This window comes from Macaca fascicularis, chromosome Y (genome assembly GCF_037993035.2).
Source record: "Macaca fascicularis isolate 582-1 chromosome Y, T2T-MFA8v1.1".
In the NCBI taxonomy this organism is placed as follows: Eukaryota; Metazoa; Chordata; class Mammalia; order Primates; family Cercopithecidae; genus Macaca; species Macaca fascicularis.
Window position 1 is genome coordinate 1,200,903 of NC_132903.1, and position 16,793 is coordinate 1,217,695.

The window sequence follows — 16,793 nt, forward strand, 5'->3', positions numbered from 1 at the left end:
TGAATGGATAGATGGATGCATGGATGAGATGGATGGATAGATGAATAGATGGTAGATGATCGGTAGGTAGATGAATGGATGGATGGATAGATAGATAATAAATGATAGACAGATGACAGATAGCTGACGGATCACTGTTAGAAGTCCAGGTGCAGTGGCTCACGCCTGTAATCCCAGCACTTTGGGAGGCTGAGGTGGGAGGATGGTTTGAGCCCAGGAATTTCAAACCAACTCGAGCAACATAGTGAGATCTGGTGTCTATTTTATTTTATTTTTTAAAAAGGATTTTTTTTTTAAAAGGATGATGGTAGAAGTATAAAAAGAGACAGAGGCAGGGTGAGGAGAGGGAGGAAGAGACAGAAGACATAAGGAAGGAAGGGAGAAAAGAGGAGAGAGGAGAAACAGACTGATGATAGATGAGATACATAAAAAGTCACAGAGAGGAAGAGGGAGAGAAAGAGAGACAGAGGCCAGGTGCAGTGGCTCGAGCATCTTTTAACCCCAGCATTTGGGGAGGCCAAGGCAGGAGGATCGCTTGAGCCCAGGAGTTTGGGAGTAGCCTGGGCAACATAGCAAGATCCCATTTCTACAAAAAAAAATTTTTTTAAAGTAGCAGGGCATGGTAATATATGCCTGTACTCCCAGGTACTGGGGAGGCTGAGGAGGGAAGATTGCTTGAGCTCAGGCGGTCAAGGCTGCAGTGAACTATGATGACACCATTGCCCTTCAGCCTGGGTGACAGAGAGAGACTCCCATCTCCACAGAAAACTTTTTGGTTTTTTTTTTTTGAGACTCTCGCTCTGTCGCCCAGGCTGGAGTGCAGTGGCGTGATCTCGGCTCACTGCAACCTCCACCTTCTGGGTTCAAGCGATTCTCCTGCCTCAGCCTCCTGAGTAGCTGGGAGTATAGACGCCCGCCACCATGCCTGGCTAAGTTTTGTGTTTTTAGTAGAGATGGAGTTTCACCCTATTGCTCAGGCTGGTCTCAAACTCCTGACCTCGTAGCCTGCTGGCTTCGGCCTCCCAAGGTGCTGGGATGACAGGTGTGAGCCATGGCGCCCGGCCTCACAAAAGAAAACTTTTAAAAAAAATTAGCTGGGCATGGTGATGCATGCGTGTACTCACAGCTACTCGGGAGGCTAAGGTGGGAGGATAGCTTGAGCCTAGGAGGTCAAGGCTGCAGTGAGCTGTGACTGCACCACTGCACACCAGCCTGGGCAGCAAAATGAGACCTCGTCTCAAAAAATACATACATATAAAGAGAGCCGGGCAAAGTGGCTCACGCCTGTAATCCCAGGACTTTGGGAGTCCCAGGTGAGTGGATCACCTGTTGGGAGTTCAAGACCAGCCTGACCAACATGGTGAAACCCCGTCTCTATTAAAAACGCAAAATTAGCCGGGCGTGGTGGCACGTGCCTACTCGGGAGGCTGAGGCAGGAGAATGGCGTGAACCCGGGAGGCGCAGCTTGCAGTGAGTTGAGATCCGGCCACTGCACTCCAGCCTGGGTGACAGAGCAAGACTCCGTCTCAAAAAAAAAAAAAAAAAAGATACACAGAGAAAGACAGGGAGAAAGAGGGAGAGGGAGAGAGAAAAGGATGGAAGTCTCTTGACCAGCTGAACCTATGGAGTCCTGGCCGGCTCTGTTAAGGTAATTAAGTGTTCTCTGCAAATATTCTAGGAATTCTCACTGCAGCAGCAACTTTGAACTCTGAGGGAGCCTGAACGCCCACCAGATTCCCTCAGGGCCGTGTCCTTCCATTGTGGAAATCCGATACCCCTGGAGCCTGGGGTTCCAGCAGCCCCACCCGGCTCCAGGAGCAGGCTGGGGGGACGGGAGAAACCTGATTCGAAGGCTTTGAGCCGAGAGGGTGCCTGGTGTGTGTGTGTGTGTGTGTGCGTGCGCGCACTTGTGCCTGTGTATAAACACACAGGTTCGATCCAGCTGACCCTTGAGCAACACGGCTCTAAACTGCCCTCACTCACGGATTTCCCTCTGCCTCGGCCACCCCTGAGACAGCAAGAGCAGCCCACGGCTTCCTCCTCCTCTGTAGCCTCCTCAGTGTGAAGACAACAAGAATGAAGACCTTTAGGATGAGCCACTTCAACTTCATAATGGTAAATATATTTTCTCTTTAGGATTTTCTTTTTTTTTTTTTTGAGATGGAGTCTCGCTCTGTTGCCCAGGCTGGAGTGCAGTGGCACCGTCTCGGCTCACTGCAGCCTCCGTCTCCAGGTTCCAGCGATTCTCCTGCCTCAGCCTCCCGAGTAGCTGGGATTACAGGTGCCTGCTATCATGCCCGGCTAATTTTTTGTATTTTTAGTAGAGACGGGGTTTCACCACGTTGGCCAGGCTGGCCTCAAACCCCCGACCTCAGGTGATCTGCCCACCTTGGCCTCCCTAAGTGCAGGCATGATAGGTGTGAGTCACTGCACCTGACCACATTGGCCAACTTTAAATACAGCGGATTTATCCTCCACAATGTCGCGGGCCTCTCATCCAGACGCTGGACTTGCCAACCTCCAAAAATCACATAAGCCAGTTCTTTTTTTGCTGTTCTTTTTTTGATACAGAATCTCACTCTGTCACCCAGGCTAGAGTGTAGTGGCGCAATCTCGGCTCACTGCAATCTCCACCTCCTGGGTTCAAGCGATTCTCCTGCCTCAGCCTCCTAAGGACCCGGGATTACAGGCGCCCGCCACCATGCCTGCCTAAGTTTTGTATTTTCAGTAGAGACGGGGTTTCACTATGTTGGCCAGGCGGGTCTCGAACTCCTGACCTCAGGTGATCCGCCTGCCTCAGCCTCCCAAAGTGCTGGGATGACAGGCGCCCGCCACCTCGCCCGGCTAGTTTTTTGTATTTTTTAGTAGAGACGGGGTTTCACCGTGTTAGCCAGGATGGTCTCGATCTCCTGACCTCGTGATCCGCCCGTCTCGGCCTCCCAAAGTGCTGGGATTACAGGCTTGAGCCACCGCGCCCAGCCTAATTTTTGTATTTTTAGTAGAGACGGGGTTTCACCATGTTGGCCAGGCGGGTCTTGAACTCCTGACCTCAGGTGATCCACCTGCCTCAGCCTCCCGAAGTGCTGGGATGACAGGTGTGAGCCACCGCGCCCGGCCTCCTTGTAAAACTTGAACCGAAAACTACGTGTTAACAAAAAGAGTGAACGTGACGACGGGCTCTCACCTGGCTTGCAGCTCTCGGCGACCTTGCTGAGTAACTTGTGGACTTTGTCGTCTGACCAGTTGTGCAGGATCCGGCACAGGACATATAGCTCAGCGCTGGGGAGGGGGTCCCTGAAAAAATCACCTGGTTTAAAGACAAAAGGCGACACGTCCGTCAGGTATGGGAGAAGCAGTCCTCCCCGGACAGATCCTCGGACGGCCACCCACATCCTAAATCAGGGATGGAGAAGAGAGGGGTGTGGGCAGGAATGAGTATATCCCCATGGGTACTTGAACAGAGGAGCTGGTTAGCGATGCCACGGGCGTGCGGTTAGACTCCGGCCGAGAAAAGGCCGGGCACGGCGGCTCACACCTGTAATCTCAGCAGTTTCGGAGCCTGAGGTAGGCAGATTGAGCTCAGGAGTTCGAGACCAGCCTGAGCAGCATGGCGAAGCCGTAGCTCTACTAAAAATACAAATTAGCTGGACGGGGGTAGTGGGTGCCTGTAATTCCAGCTACTCGGGAGGCTGAGGCAGGAGAATCGTTTGAACCTGGGAGGCGGAGGCTGCAGTGAGCTGAGATCACGCCAGTGCACTCCAGCCCGGCTGACAAAAAAAAAAAAAAAAAAAAAAAAAGGCAAGGGAGGAAAAAAGGAAATTCAGAGGCACCACCTGCGCGAGGCAGGCAGAGTCAGCGCAAATGGGTGTCTCTCAGCCAGGGAGCGTCGGGGCCGCACTGCTAGGGAGTGGGCAACAGCGGGGCCTTCCCTGGCGATCCCGATTCAGGCACCCCGGAAGGGTTGCCTGCAGGGGGGTGCGTGTAGCGGCACGCCCCTCTATGATTGCTGAAATTAAAAGATGGTCTGCTGGAGTGCGGTGAATGGCGTCCCCTTAAAAGATACATTCAGGTGCCGACTCTCGGTCACTGGGGATGGGAACTTATCTGGAAATAGGGTCTCTCTGGATGTCATTGAGTGCAGAATTTCAAGATGCAATCATCCTGGAATAGGGTGTCCCCTAAATGCAATGACAGGTGTTCTTCTAAGAGACAGAAGAGGAGACACAGACACAGAGGAGGCGGCCACGTGGAGACGGAGGCAGAGATTGGAGTGATGGGGCCACAAGCCCGGGGACACCTGGAGCCCCCAGGAGGTGGGAGAGGCAGGAAGGATCCTCCCAGCCCTGAGATGTCTTGATCTCAGACTCTGGTCTCCAGGACTGGGAGAGGATAAATTCCTGTGGTTTTGGAAGTTGTGAGGCCCCCGCTTGGGCTAGTTTGTTCCAGTCACCCCGGGAAACCCCGTAGCTACCGTGTGCTGGTGTGCACCTGCGGATGGTCACAGAAGTGTTTGTATTGACTGATGGCTAACCCTGCTGTGTCCAGCAAATATGAACCACAGCCAAGCAAGCAAGCAAGCTGCGAGTTGCATGAGGGGAAACAAGGGGCGGGAGGGTGTGTGGTGGGAGGTCTGAGCTGCTTTCCCCCAGCTCTGAGGAGAAGGTGCTCTTTCAGGGCTCATGATTTTAAACTTTAGCATTTCCGGCCGGGCGGGGTGTAATCCCAGCACTTTGGGAGGCCGAGGCAGGCAGATCACCTGAGATCAGGAGTTCGAGACCAGCCTGGTCAACACGGTAAAACCCCGTCTCCACCAAAATGACAAAAAATTAGCCGGGCGAGGTGGCGGCGCCTGTAGTCCCAGCTACTGGGGAGGCTGAGGCAGGAGAATGGCGTGAACCCGGGAGGCGGAGCTTGCAGTGAGCTGAGATCCGGACACTGTACTCCAGCCTGGGCCACAGAGTGAGTCTCCGTCTCAGAAAAAAAAAAAAAGTATCCAGAAACCTCCAGTGGAGGGGCATGGAGGTCCCCAGCACCTGTGCCTGCAGGCCTGGCGGCTGTAGGATGGTACTGAATTACGGCATGTCAGGTGTCTCTTTTTTTTTTTTTCTTTTTTGAGATGGAGTTTCGCTCTGTTGCCCAGACTGGAGTGCAGTGGCGCGATCTCGGCTCACTGCAACCTCCGCCTCCCCCCGGGTTCAAGCGATTCTCCTGCCTCAGCCTCCCGAGTAGCTGGGACTACAGGCGCCCGCCACCTCGCCTGGCTGGTTTTTGTATGTTGGTCAGGCTGGTCTCGAACTTCTGACCTCAGGTGATCCTCCCGCCTCGGCCTCTCAAAGTGCTGGGATGACAGGTGTGAGCCAGCGCGCCCGGTCTCATCCACCTGTTTGGAGATGCCCTCGTGTCTCTCTGGACCCACACGCAGACACGCACAGGCATACCCACGGACGCAGACATGCACAGGCACACCCACGGATGCAGACACACAGGCACGCACACATACACCCATCCAAATGCACAGACGTACAGTCCTGCAGACACAAAGGCACACATGCTAGCACACACCAGAAAGACATGCACACACAGACACAAGCATGGACATACAGAGATACACTGACAGGCCCACACAGACACACTCAGACGCAGACACATGCACAGATGGGCACACAGACACACACACACACAGATGCAGACACATGCACAGATGGGCACACAGACACACACACACAGCGACAGGCACACACGCACACGGACGCAGACACATGCACAGATGGGCACACAGACACACACACACAGATACAGCGACAGGCACACACACACGGACGCAGACACATGCACAGATGGGCACACAGACACACACACACACATACAGCGACAGGCACACACACGCACACAGATGCAGACACACACACAGACATGTACACACAGACACACATACATATACCCACACAGACGCACAGAAACACACATACCCTCACAGACACGTATGCAAGCACACACCACAGAGAGTTGCACACACACAGACGCAGACACACATTCTCATGCACAGACATGCACGCAAGGACATACCACACACACACACACATGCACACACAGACACACATGCACACACTGATGTACAAGCACAGCAGTGACATGCAGAGACGCACAGACGGGCACACAGAGACGCACACACACAGACATGCACGCATATGCCCACACAGACACGCAGACACATACACATACCCTCAGAGACACACACACACCAGAGATACGTGCACACACACGTGGACACACACACACAGTCTCACGCACACACACAAGGACATACTACACACACAAACATAGAGACAGACACGCACACAAGCACAGCAGACACATGCACACAGACACCGACACACACCATGCACACAGACGGAGACACAGACATGCACACACATATGCACACGGAGACACACACACACAACCACAGCAGTCACATATGCACACAGACACCCACTGGCACACAGCATGCACACAGACGCAGACACAGACACACACACAGACATGCACACCTATATCCACACAGGTGCACACACACACCCTCACAGAAACATATGCAACCACACACCACAGAGACGTGCACACACACGCAGACACAGACACACACAGTCTCACGCACACACACACACACACACAGACATACCACACACACAAACACACAGAGACACAGACACACAAGCACAGCCATCACATATGCACACAGACACCCACAGACACACCATGCACACCGATGCAGACACACAGACATGCCCACAGACACGCACATGCACACACAACCCCAGCAGTCATATATACAAACAGACACCCATCGGCACACAACATGCACACAGAGGCAGACACACAGACATGCACACATCTATCCACACAGACACACACACAACCTCTCACAGAAACATATGCAACCACACACTAGAGACGTACACACACACGTGCGGATGCAGACACACACGCACACACACGTTCTCACGCACAGACACGCCCAAGGGCATACCACACACACAGGCAGACAGATGCACACACACACGCACAGCACACAGTCATGTATGCACACAGACACCCACCATAGAAGCGCCCACGCAGAAACACGGGTACACGCACAGCCACGCACTCTGTCTGGAAAGAGATGACGGAGCCTGGAAAACGTTGGCAGGGCGAACGCGAGGAAGGCTCACCTGCTGCGAAGTGGATCTGCGCCGCCTGTGGTCCGGCGGGCTGGAAGTGGACGGCCAGCTCGACGACGTCAGGGAGGTCAAACACAGTCACCTGGAGACGAGGGTACTCGCGGGCCAGCTCTCGGGCCAGTGCACCTGTGCAGCCTGCGGGGGAGCAAATACACGCTCTGCGGCCAGGTCGTCCTGGTGCCTACGGAACGCTGACAACTCTCCCAAGCTCAACCGGGGCAGAAGTCATGTTCGAGGGCATGGCACTGAGACCCATGCTGCAAGGGAAAGCCAGTGGTGGGGAGTTCGCTGGGGTCCCAGACAAGACTGTGCAAGCAGGTGAGTGCGGGGGCACAGACCTGCAGGGAAATCCTTCCAGCCCAGATGTGGGGGCTGTACTCCTCCCTTCTCCTTCCTGCCATGGGGATATAGACACGATGGTCGGTGCAACAGCAGCCACTCTGGGCCACGTGTGGGGGCACAGACCTGCAGGGAAATCCTTCCAGCCCAGGGGTGTACTCTGTACTCCTCCCTTCTCCTTCCTGCCGTGGGGATGTATACACAATGGCCGGTGCTACAGCAGCCACTCTGGGCCACGTGTGGGGGCACAGACCTGCAGGGAAATCCTTCCAGCCCAGGGGTGTACTCTGTACTCCTCCCTTCTCCTTCCTGCCGTGGGGATGTATACACAATGGCCGGTGCTACAGCAGCCACTCTGGGCCACGTGTGGGGGCACAGACCTGCAGGGAAATCCTTCCAGCCCAGGGGTGTACTCTGTACTCCTCCCTTCTCCTTCCTGCCGTGGGGATGTATACACGATGGCCGGTGCTACAGCAGCCACTCTGGGCCACGTGTGGGGGCACAGACCTGCAGGGAAATCCTTCCAGCCCAGAAGTGGGGGCTGTACTCCTCTCTTCTCCTTCCTGCCACAGGGATATAGATACAATGGCCGGTGCTACAGCAGCCACTCTGGGCCACGTGTGGGGGCACAGACCTGCAGGGAAATCCTTCCAGCCCAGAGGTGGGGGCTGTACTTCTCCCTTCTCCTTCCTGCCATGGGGATATAGACACAATGGCTGGTGCTACAGCAGCCACTCTGGACCACAAGGAGGAGAGGCATTCCGAGGTTGGGGAAATGTAAGCGGATGGTGTGAGAATCATCCCAGGCCCCTGATCCCCCAGCACCCCTTGGGAACGTGTCTACTGCTCCACCCACTGTCCAGGGCTGGGGTGGGGTGGAGGGTGAGTCAGGATATAATCAGACTTGCTGAGGGGAAGCCAGCGGCTCCAAGGTGCTCTGCCTCAGCTCCGCGGCCAACAGAGAGGGCCCCAGAGTCTGTAGGGGGACTCCTGGAATGTGGGAATATCCACCCACCATCTGGGACTCAGCCTGGCCCAGTTCAGGTCGTCGTCAGGTTTCTCAGTGGAAAAAGGCAGTTTGCAGGTGTCCTGAGCAGGGAAGATGCCCGCGGCTTAATCAACGAAAGGAAGGAGAGCCCTGGAGGGGTTGGGGGGGGCGGCTACACACCTCCCACGTCGCAGGCGGAGGAGAAGCGGGACAGATCGAAGGCCGTGGCCACCTGGCGCGCAGTCAGCTTTGCCACGCCGTGCATGGCCTGCATGAATCGCAGTTGCGTCTCCGGGCTCCGGTAGTACGCGTCCTGGAACACAGCGGGGGCTCAGGGGCGCCAGGGAGCACGGGCCGAGGGTCCGCCCAGCCTCTCCCCGGGGGTCCGGGGGTCGAAGCGCAGGGCTCCAGGGCGTGGGGGCTCAGCCAGGCCTGGGCTGCAGAGGAGACTTCCCACCACAGCTGTGTTGGGCGCCCCTGTCTCTGTGGGGGCTGGGCTGGCTGGGGACGGAGGACCCCAAAGTGGTGGGCCGTCTCCTTGGAATCACTTGGTCCGCATCACAGCCTGAACTCCAAGCGTCTGAGTTTCCCAATAGGCTTTTCACAATCAAGCTTTTCACCCTGGAGGGTGCTCGTGCTTCACCACGCCGGTGCGGTGTGGCAGAGGGGGCTCCTCTGAGAATTCCGGTGTGCAGAGGAGAAGCTCCACTCCGAGCTTCCCCACGTCCCCCCCGGTGGCACCTACCCCGGGTCCCGGAGGAGCCCAGGCCCATCCTGGCTCGGGGCTGCGTCCGGGGTTTGCCCGGACATCCCCTGTCCCCGCCAGGGCATGCAAACCCTGCTGAGGCTGCTTCTGAGCCCGACTCCCAGCGGGACGGCCCCGCTCCATCCTGGCTCCCTAAATCCCACGGGGGCTCCCGGCCCTCCCCTGCGCGGGTGGCAACGATGGGGCTTAGGGATGTGTCCTCTGCGATGCCCAGGCCGGCTGCTCACGCCGGCTCGGGGCCCCTGGCCACGCCTCTCGGCTTCTCTCTCCGCCACTGGCTTTTCTCTCTCTCCGACTGTGTCTCCCTTGGTCTCTGTTTGTCTCCCTCGGTGCGTCTCTGTCTTCCTCTTTCTCTCTCTCTGTCTCTGTCTCCTTCTGTCTCTGTCTCTGTCTTTCTCTCTCCCTCCGCCTCTGTCTCCCTCTATCTGTGTCTCCTGTTTCTGTCTATCTGCCTCTATCTCTGTCTCTCCAAGCCTCCCTGTCCTGTGTCCCTACCTCGCTGTGTCTCTCTGTCTCTCATCTCCCTCTGTGTCTCTGTCTGTCTCTTACTCTGTCTCCCTCTTTGTTTCTGTCTCCCTGTCTCACTATCTCTCTCTGTCTCCCGTCTCCCTGTCGGTCTCCCTCTGTCTCTCTGTCTTTGTCTCCCTCTATCTGTGTCTCCGTCCCCCTGTCTCTGTCCTCCTATCTCACTGTCTCTCTCTCTGTCTCCCGTCTCCCTCTATCTCTGTCTCTTTCTGTCTCAGTCTCCCTGTCTCGTCTCCCTCTATCTCCCTGTCTCTGTCTCCCTCTATCTCCCTGTCTCTGTCTCCCTCTGTCTCTGTCTCCCTGTCTCTCTCTCTGTGTCTCCCTCTGTCTGTCTGTCTGTGTCTCTCCCTGACATCGGAACGAAGCCCCAGGCTCCCTGGGGTCCATCTCTGCAGCACACACACGCGCTCTCTGACTGGGCGCTCGGTGCCATAGGGACGGAGGTTGCCGAGGAGGAATGAGGCCGTGGCCGGCCGAGCCCACGGCAGACTCCCCACGCCCGTCTGGTGCAGCCCTGCAGACCGAGACCCCCTCCCCGCCCGCAGAGGCCCCACGGACCCCACAACGTCTCGCGCGTCCACCTCAGAGAGGCTCTGGGCGGGGAAAGGGGAAGGAGGGGTGAGAGGATGCAGCCAGCGCTTTGCAAACGGCGGTCTCGGATAAGCAAGTGTCGATTCCATTGAAGCAAAAAACAAAACAAAAGAAAACAAAAAAAAACCAGGGCATTCATTTGACGCAGCCTGTCCCGCTCCTTCCTGTGTTGCTGCTTTTGAGACAGAGCCTTGTTCTGTCGCCCGGGCTGGAGTGCGGCAGCACGGCTCACACGGCAGCCTCGACTCCCGGGTTCGAGGGACCCTCCCACCCACCTCGGCCTCCCGAAGTAGCTGGGATTACAGGCTCATGCCACCGTGCCCAGCCTAATCGTTAATTTTTTTTTTTTTTTTTTTTTTGCAGAGATGGGGTCTCACTATGTTGCCCAGGCTGGTCTAAAACTCCTGGGCTCAAATCATCCTCCCGACTCAGCCTCCCAAAGTGCTGGGATGACAGGTGCGAGCCCCTGTGCGTGGCCTTCAGACCCGTTTCTAGCAGGGAATTCTATGTTCATCGGCTGCTGGATAACGGTGGACGAGGGTCTACCTTGCACCTGTTCCCGGGCTGAGGGACGCAAAGGCCACGGCACTAAGGTCTCCAGGCGGAACGAGCCGAGCCTTTGGGATCCGTCAGACCAGAGACAGATGGCTCAAGGTGCCTGGTGAGCTGGGTGCCAAAGTGCTTTAGCAAAATGCACGCTAGGTGGAAAAAGGTGTGTGCGGGGCTGTTACGCTATACCTGGAATAGATCTTCCACCTTCTTCCCCAGCACCCTGTGGTGCTGGTTTCTCCCCTCTCGGATGGCAAACTCCAGGTACGTGAAGAGGTTCCAGATGACGTCGTCGTTTTGCAACATGAAGCCGTGCAGAGAGTACTCACTGTCCGACGCCAGGTAAAGGTTGGCTGTCTCCGTGTTACTGTAACCTGAAGAAACGGGGACGGTCCTGTGACCTCCTAACGAGGAAACCCAAGGAAACCTGACCGTAGGGGACGCATCACTGAGATGTTACGATCAGCATCGTCGGCCGGGTGCGGTGGCTCACGCCTGTCATCCCAGCACTTTGGGAGGCCGAGGCGGGTAGACCACGAGGTCGGGAGATCGAGACCATCCTGGCGAACACGGTGAAACCCCGTCTCTACTAAAAATACAAAAAAATTAGCCGGGTGTGGTGACGGGCATCTGTGGTCCCAGCTCCTCGGGAGGCTGAGGCAGGAGAATGGCTTGAACCTGGGAGATAGAGGTTGCAGTGAGCCGAGATCATGCCACTGAAATTCCAGCCTGGGTGACAGAGCGAGACACCATCTCAAAAACAACAACAACGGCCGGGCGCGGTGGCTCACGCCTGTAATCCCAGCACTTTGGGAGGCGGAGGCGGGCGGATCACGAGGTCAGGAGATCGACACCATCCTGGCTAACACCGTGAAACCCCGTCTCTACTGAAAATACAAAAAATTAGCCGGGCGAGGTGGCGGGCGCCTGTAGTCCCAGCTACTCAGGAGGCTGAGGCAGGAGAATGGCGTGAACCCAGGAGGCGGAGCTTGCAGTGAGCCGAGATCGCGCCACAGCGCTCCAGCCTGGGCGACAGAGCGAGACTCCGTCTCAAAAATAAAATAAAATAAACATCATCCATCTGACTATAGCCACCATGCCCCAGCTGTCGACTGCTGTAACTGTTACCCAACGAGGCTGATCCTTCCTTCGTGGTTGTGGCCACACTTAAGTTCCCAGTTACACAATCAAACCCCCATCTAGATGTGGGTGTGGAGGTGCACTGAAGCTGGCGTTTGCATCTACCATCGGTTTGACATTAAGGAAAGGAGATGAACCTCCAAAATGTGAGTGGGCCTCATCCAGCTCACTGAAAACCCCAGAAGCAAGCCTGTCCAACTCCTTCCATCCATTCCCCCACCCAGCTACCCATCCACCGATCCACCGATACATCTATTCATCCACCTGTCCACCCACCCACCCATCTGTTCACCCACACTCCCAATCATCTACCCAGCCATGCACCCATCCATCCACTCATCCATCCACCCACACATCCATCCACCCACACATCCATCCATCCATCCATCCATCATCCGTCCACCCACTCATTTGTTCACCCACACTCCCAATCATCTACCCAGCCATGCACCCATCCATCCACTCATCCATCCATTCACCCACCCATCCACATGTCCACTCATCCATCCACCCACCCACCCACTCATCCATCCATCCATCCACCCATCCATCCATCCATCCATCCATCCATCCATCCATCCATCCATCCGTCCACCCACCCACCCATCTGTTCACCCACACTCCCAATCATCTACCCAGCCATGCATCCATCCATCCACTCATCTATCCATTCACCCACCCATCCACATGTCCACTCATCCATCCATCCACACATGTATCCATCCACACATCCATCCATCCATCCATCCATCCATCCATCCATCCATCCATCCATCCGTCCATCCATCCATCCGTCCACCCACTCATTTGTTCACCCACACTCCCAATCATCTACCCAGCCATGCATCTATCCATCCACTCATCCATCCATTCACCCACCCATCCACATACCCACTCATCCATCAGTCCACACATGCATCCATTCATCCATCCATCCGTCCATCCATCCGTCCACCCACCCACTCATCCATCCACCCATCCATCCACTTACCCACCCATCTATGCACCCATCCACCGATTCATTGATCCATCCATCCATCTACCCATCCTTTCATTTATCTATCCATTGTATCCATCCATCCATCCACCCACCCATCTGCATGCCCACTCATCCATCCATCCACACATCCATTCACCCACGTACCCATCCAATCATCCACCCATCCATCCACACATCCTTCCATCCACACATCCATCCATCTATCCATCCACCCACCCATCCACTCATCCATCCACCCATCCATCCACTTACCCACCCATCTATGCACCCATCCACCGATTCATCGATCCATCCATCACCCACCCTTTCATTTATCCATCCATCTATCCATCCATCCACCCACCCACCCACCCATCCACCCATCTACATGCCCACTCATCCATCTATCCACACATCCATTCACCTACCTACCCATCCAATCATCTATCCCTCCATCGAGATATCCTTCCACACATCCTTCCATACACACATCCATCCATCTATCCATCCACCCACCCATCCACTCACCCACTCATCCATCCACCCATCCATCCACTTACCCACCCATCTATGCACCCATCCACCGATTCATCGATCCATCCATCACCCACCCTTTCATTTATCCATCCATCTATCCATCCACCCACCCACCCACCCATCCACCCATCTACATGCCCACTCATCCATCTATCCACACATCCATTCACCTACCTACCCATCCAATCATCTATCCCTCCATCGAGATATCCTTCCACACATCCTTCCATACACACATCCATCCATCTATCCATCCACCCACCCATCCACTCACCCACTCATCCATCCACCCATCCATCCACTTACCCACCCATCTATGCACCCATCCACTGATTCATTGATCCATCCATCCACCCACCCTTTCATTTATCCATCCGTCTATCCGTCCATCCATCTATCCATCCACCCATCCACTGATCCACCAATCCATCCACCTTCCCATCCATCCATCTGTCCATTGATCGATCCATCTGTCCATCCATCCATTCATCCTTCCTCCCATCCATCTATCCACCTACCATCCATCCATCCATTTATGTATCTATCAATTCTTCCCATCACCTATGTATCTATCATCTCTGTATCGTCAATCTATATCAAGGTATCTATGCATTTATCATCTATCTATGTATCCGTCTACCCATCCACCCACCTTATCTGTCCATAAACATCAATCAGCAAGTAAATTAATGTCTGTGTGCACCCTACTGGGTTCTGTTTCTCAGGAGAACATGGACTGATACAGCCCCTTTGAGACTAGAGCCCATAAGGACGTCACGCTTCTCCGGCGTGCTTGCGGCCACCACTGTTTCCCCTCTCTCATTCACCCTCTGCTTCTCCCCGTTCTGGGAAAAGCAGCGTTCCCGAGGGCAGAAGGATAGAAGGTCTGGCCCTCCTTCCTCGCTCTGCCCGGGCTCCAGCTCACCTTCCCTCAGTGACTTCTACCTGTAAAGATCGTCAGAGCAAAACCCGCTGGGTCCTGTCACCTTGCTGTGTCTTCTCCAGGAGCCCCATGGCAGCACAGACGTCCAGAAGCTTCTCCGTTCCACAGGCAGAGGCGTCCACTTTGCTGGCAATATCTGGCGCCTTCTGGGGTGCTTCACGTTTTAACCAATCGAACACCTTCAGCTTGCAAGCAGTGAGCAGGGCCTGTTAAAAAACAAGTGCAGAGAGACCCATGAAGTCACTTGCCGAGTACTTTTGACTCCCGCAGACCCAAAAGACGCAGACCAATGTTGTCGAAAGTATTCGACGGGGCCACCGAGCCGCCTTTTACAGAGAACGCTGGGGATCTGGAGGATCAAGTCTCCAGCTGTAAAACAAGGCGTACACAAGGTAAAAGCACATCGATGAACATCATGCAGAAAAACCAGCCTGTGGGAGAAAAATCAACGTGCCGCAGATATGGGCTGAGTTCCAAACCCGTATGTTGCACCCCTAATGCCCCCAGTCCCTCAGGTCAGGATGTGACGGTATATGCATAGGCAGGGTTTGAAAGAAGTGATTCAGGTAAAATGAGGTCATTTGGGTGGAGCCTCATCCAATAGGACTGGGGTCCCTATAAGAAGAGATGAGGACACAGACACACACAGAGGGATGATCCTGTGAGGACACAGGGAGAAGACGGCGTCTCCAAGCCCAGGAGAGAGGCCTCAGGAGGAACCAGCCCTGCCCACACCTGGATCTCAGACTTCCAGCCTCCAGGACGGTGGGAGAATCAATGTCTGTTGTTTATAATCCATCCGGTGGTGATTTAATAATCATCACTCAGTAAATTAGAGACAGAGATGGAATGTGCCGTAACTACCTTTATTCCTTATTCACCTCATGTTCTCTCTCCTGGTGATGATGAATGACAGGAGGTGTCAGCCCGGTCTCCCTGTCTCCCCAAAACTTGCGCCCCTCCTGCACCTGACATCCCCACCTCTGCTTCCCAGAGGATGCCCTGTAAGTGACCCCTGGTGTTGGGAGGGCTGCATCCCTTCTCGGTCTGCTGTGCGCCGTGAGGGGACCCTGGGAGCCCAGACCTGCAGAACGGCTGAAAGACGGGGCCTGAGGCTGGGCGTGGTGGCTCACGTCTGTAATCCCAGCACTTTAGGAGGCCGAGGTGGGTGGATCGGCTGACGTCAGGAGTTCGAGATCAGCCTGGCCAACATGGCGAAACCCTTCAGGAGGCTGAGGCAGGAGAATGGCGGGAACCCGGGAGGCGGAGCTTGCAGTGAGCCGAGATGGCGCCACCGCACTCCAGCCTGGACGACAGAGCCAGACTCCATCTCAAAAAAAAAAAGAGTCTTTGCAGATGCAAGTAAGCTAGGGGACTTCAGATGAGTTGGAGTCAGTGGATTAGGGAGGCCTCAAAATCCGGTGACAGGTGTCCTTGTAAGACACAGAAGAGGAGACACAGACACAGAGGAGGAGGCCACGTGGAGACGGAGGCAGAGACTGGAATGATGCGGCCGCAAGCCCAGGGACACCTGGAGCCCCCAGGAGCTGGGAGAGGCAGGAAGGATCCTCCCCTAGAACCCTAGAAGGAACGGAATATAATTATATCAGATGGAACAGCGGCCCCCAGAAAGATCTGTCCACATCCTAAAGTCCAGGACCTGGAATGAGACCTTATTTGGAAATAGGGTTTTTGCAGATGTAATCAAGTTAAGGATCTTGACATGAGATCATCCTGGATCAGGGCCCTCAACCCAACAACAGGCCTTCTTCTAAGAGACAGAAGAGGAGACACAGACACAGAGGGGGAGGCCACGTGGAGACGGAGGCAGAGACTGGAGTGATGCGGCCACAAGCCCAGGGACGCCTGGAGCCCCCGGGAGCTGGGAGAGGCAGGAAGGATCCTCCCCTAGAGCCTCCGGAGGGAACCGAACACAACTGCAGTGGGTTGAACGGTGATCCCTGAAAGATGTGTTCATGTCCTCACTCCCAGAACCCCTGACCTTTGCATAGGACCTTACTTGGAAATAGGGTCTTTGGTGGATTCAATTACATGAAGGATCTCAAAATGGATTTTCAATTTTTTGGATTTGGGATTTTGGGTGTCCCCTAAATGCAATGGCAGGTGTCCTTGTAAGAGACAGAAGAGGAGACACAGACGCAGAGGAGGAGGCCACGTGGAGACGGAGGCAGAGACTGGAGTGATGCGGCCACAAGCCTGGGGATGCCTCGAGCTGT

At 55.2% G+C, this 16,793-nt stretch overlaps 1 protein-coding gene across 7 annotated transcripts in view; it reads right to left on the reverse strand.

Moving 5' to 3' along the window:
• Window positions 1-16,793, reverse strand: part of LOC102127776 (probable bifunctional dTTP/UTP pyrophosphatase/methyltransferase protein) — a 42,109-nt gene that overhangs the window by 3,079 nt on the left and 22,237 nt on the right. For 2 of the 7 annotated variants that reach the window (XM_074030388.1, XM_074030391.1), the window contains exons 8-12: window positions 14,600-14,762; window positions 11,147-11,331; window positions 8,707-8,839; window positions 7,191-7,334; window positions 3,185-3,307 (exon numbers count right to left, since the gene is read on the reverse strand). In XM_074030388.1, coding sequence (XP_073886489.1) covers window positions 3,185-3,307; window positions 7,191-7,334; window positions 8,707-8,839; window positions 11,147-11,331; window positions 14,600-14,762 — 748 coding nt within the window. Of the gene's footprint in view, window positions 1-3,184; window positions 4,179-7,190; window positions 7,335-7,914; window positions 8,229-8,553; window positions 8,628-8,706; window positions 8,840-11,146; window positions 11,332-14,558; window positions 14,763-16,793 lie in introns of those variants that run through there. The other 5 variants (XR_012430431.1, XR_012430430.1, XR_012430432.1 and 2 more) reach the window with 5 other exon arrangements.